Source organism: Arachis ipaensis, chromosome B01 (assembly GCF_000816755.2).
Source record: "Arachis ipaensis cultivar K30076 chromosome B01, Araip1.1, whole genome shotgun sequence".
Classification (NCBI taxonomy): domain Eukaryota; kingdom Viridiplantae; phylum Streptophyta; class Magnoliopsida; order Fabales; family Fabaceae; genus Arachis; species Arachis ipaensis.
The window spans coordinates 130723475-130724762 of record NC_029785.2 but is presented as its reverse complement, the minus strand read 5'-3'; the positions used below and the strand labels follow the sequence as shown (position 1 = coordinate 130724762).

General features: G+C 30.1%; 1 protein-coding gene across 1 annotated transcript in view; it reads left to right on the top strand.

The window, feature by feature from the left end:
* LOC107638903 (pathogenesis-related protein 2) overlaps window positions 1–854 on the top strand; it is a gene marked incomplete in the record, with an annotated part of 5206 nt that extends 4352 nt beyond the window's left edge. Inside the window, 1 exon segment of the mRNA XM_016342305.2 lies at window positions 259–854. Within this exon segment, the coding sequence (XP_016197791.1) occupies window positions 259–548 (290 nt within the window).

Sequence of the window (1288 nt, the reverse complement as noted above, 5' to 3'; positions counted from 1 at the left end):
ATAAATAATAATAAATGTGTTTAGTAAAATAATTTTTAAAATTTAAAATATTATAATAGATATTAATATAAAAATTAAATTTAAATAAAATTATATTATACTTTTTAATTTTGATAAATATAAATTAAATTTAAAATTTTTTTTTAGATATTTTCAAAAATATTTTTAACTTTTAAAAGCTAAACACAAGTATGTACATGAAATAAATATGGGTTGTGAATTGTAATAATAATAATGATGATATATATGCAGATGGAGAAACCAAGTTTATCTTGCACAAGGTGGAGTCAATAGATGAGGCCAACTATGCATACAACTACAGCGTTGTTGGAGGAGTGGCTCTGCCTCCCACGGCGGAGAAGATAACATTTGAGACAAAGCTGGTTGAAGGACCCAACGGAGGATCCATTGGGAAGCTTACTCTCAAGTACCACACCAAAGGAGATGCAAAGCCAGATGAGGAAGAGTTGAAGAAGGGTAAGGCCAAGGGTGAAGGTCTCTTCAGGGCTATTGAGGGTTACGCCTTGGCCAACCCTTCTCAATATTAGAACACATACTTTGCTCAATCTTCATACACAAGTTTCTTTTTAGTATTATTTCTATACAGTTTTTTTCGTGTGAAAATAATAGTTAAATAATTTCACATGTTTGACTAAACAATATGTCATTTTCACACGGAGAAGACTAGTTGGGAATTTTCATTTTCTGTTGGGCATGTTTGTGTGGTGTGCGCTTGTGCTTCAAGTAATTGGTTTTCTACTCTGTAATAAGTGTTGCCTTCTATCTGCTGCAGCTTTGTCTTTGTGTGAGCTTCATATCAATAAAATTTAATACAAAAGAAATTTGAATAATTATTATTGTTTTGCTCTCGAGTCTTACTCATTTCAAAAGTGATGTTAGTCAAGTTTGAGATCAGTTCTAAGAGGGGAGAAGTTAACCTCTAATAACAATCTTATCTCATATAATTAATCTAACCTAATTCAACAATTTCATAGTTGGTTTTCTTAATTTGGTGGATATATCTTAATTGATCTCAGCTGAATGAAGCTCTTGCTTTTGCGTTGCATCTTTTATTCAAAAGATGTCAGACATATTTTGACCAAACTAAAGTCACGCTTAAAAAAAATCTCTTAACTGATAACTAAGGGTAAAGGGTCATAAATAAGTAATTTAGCTCTAAAATTTCTCCAAATTCAAGGTTTCTACATATATATACAAAAATACGTAAACGCAATTTATATATAGATTAAATTATTTTGTATCTTAAGGACACATTTAAATAGTATTA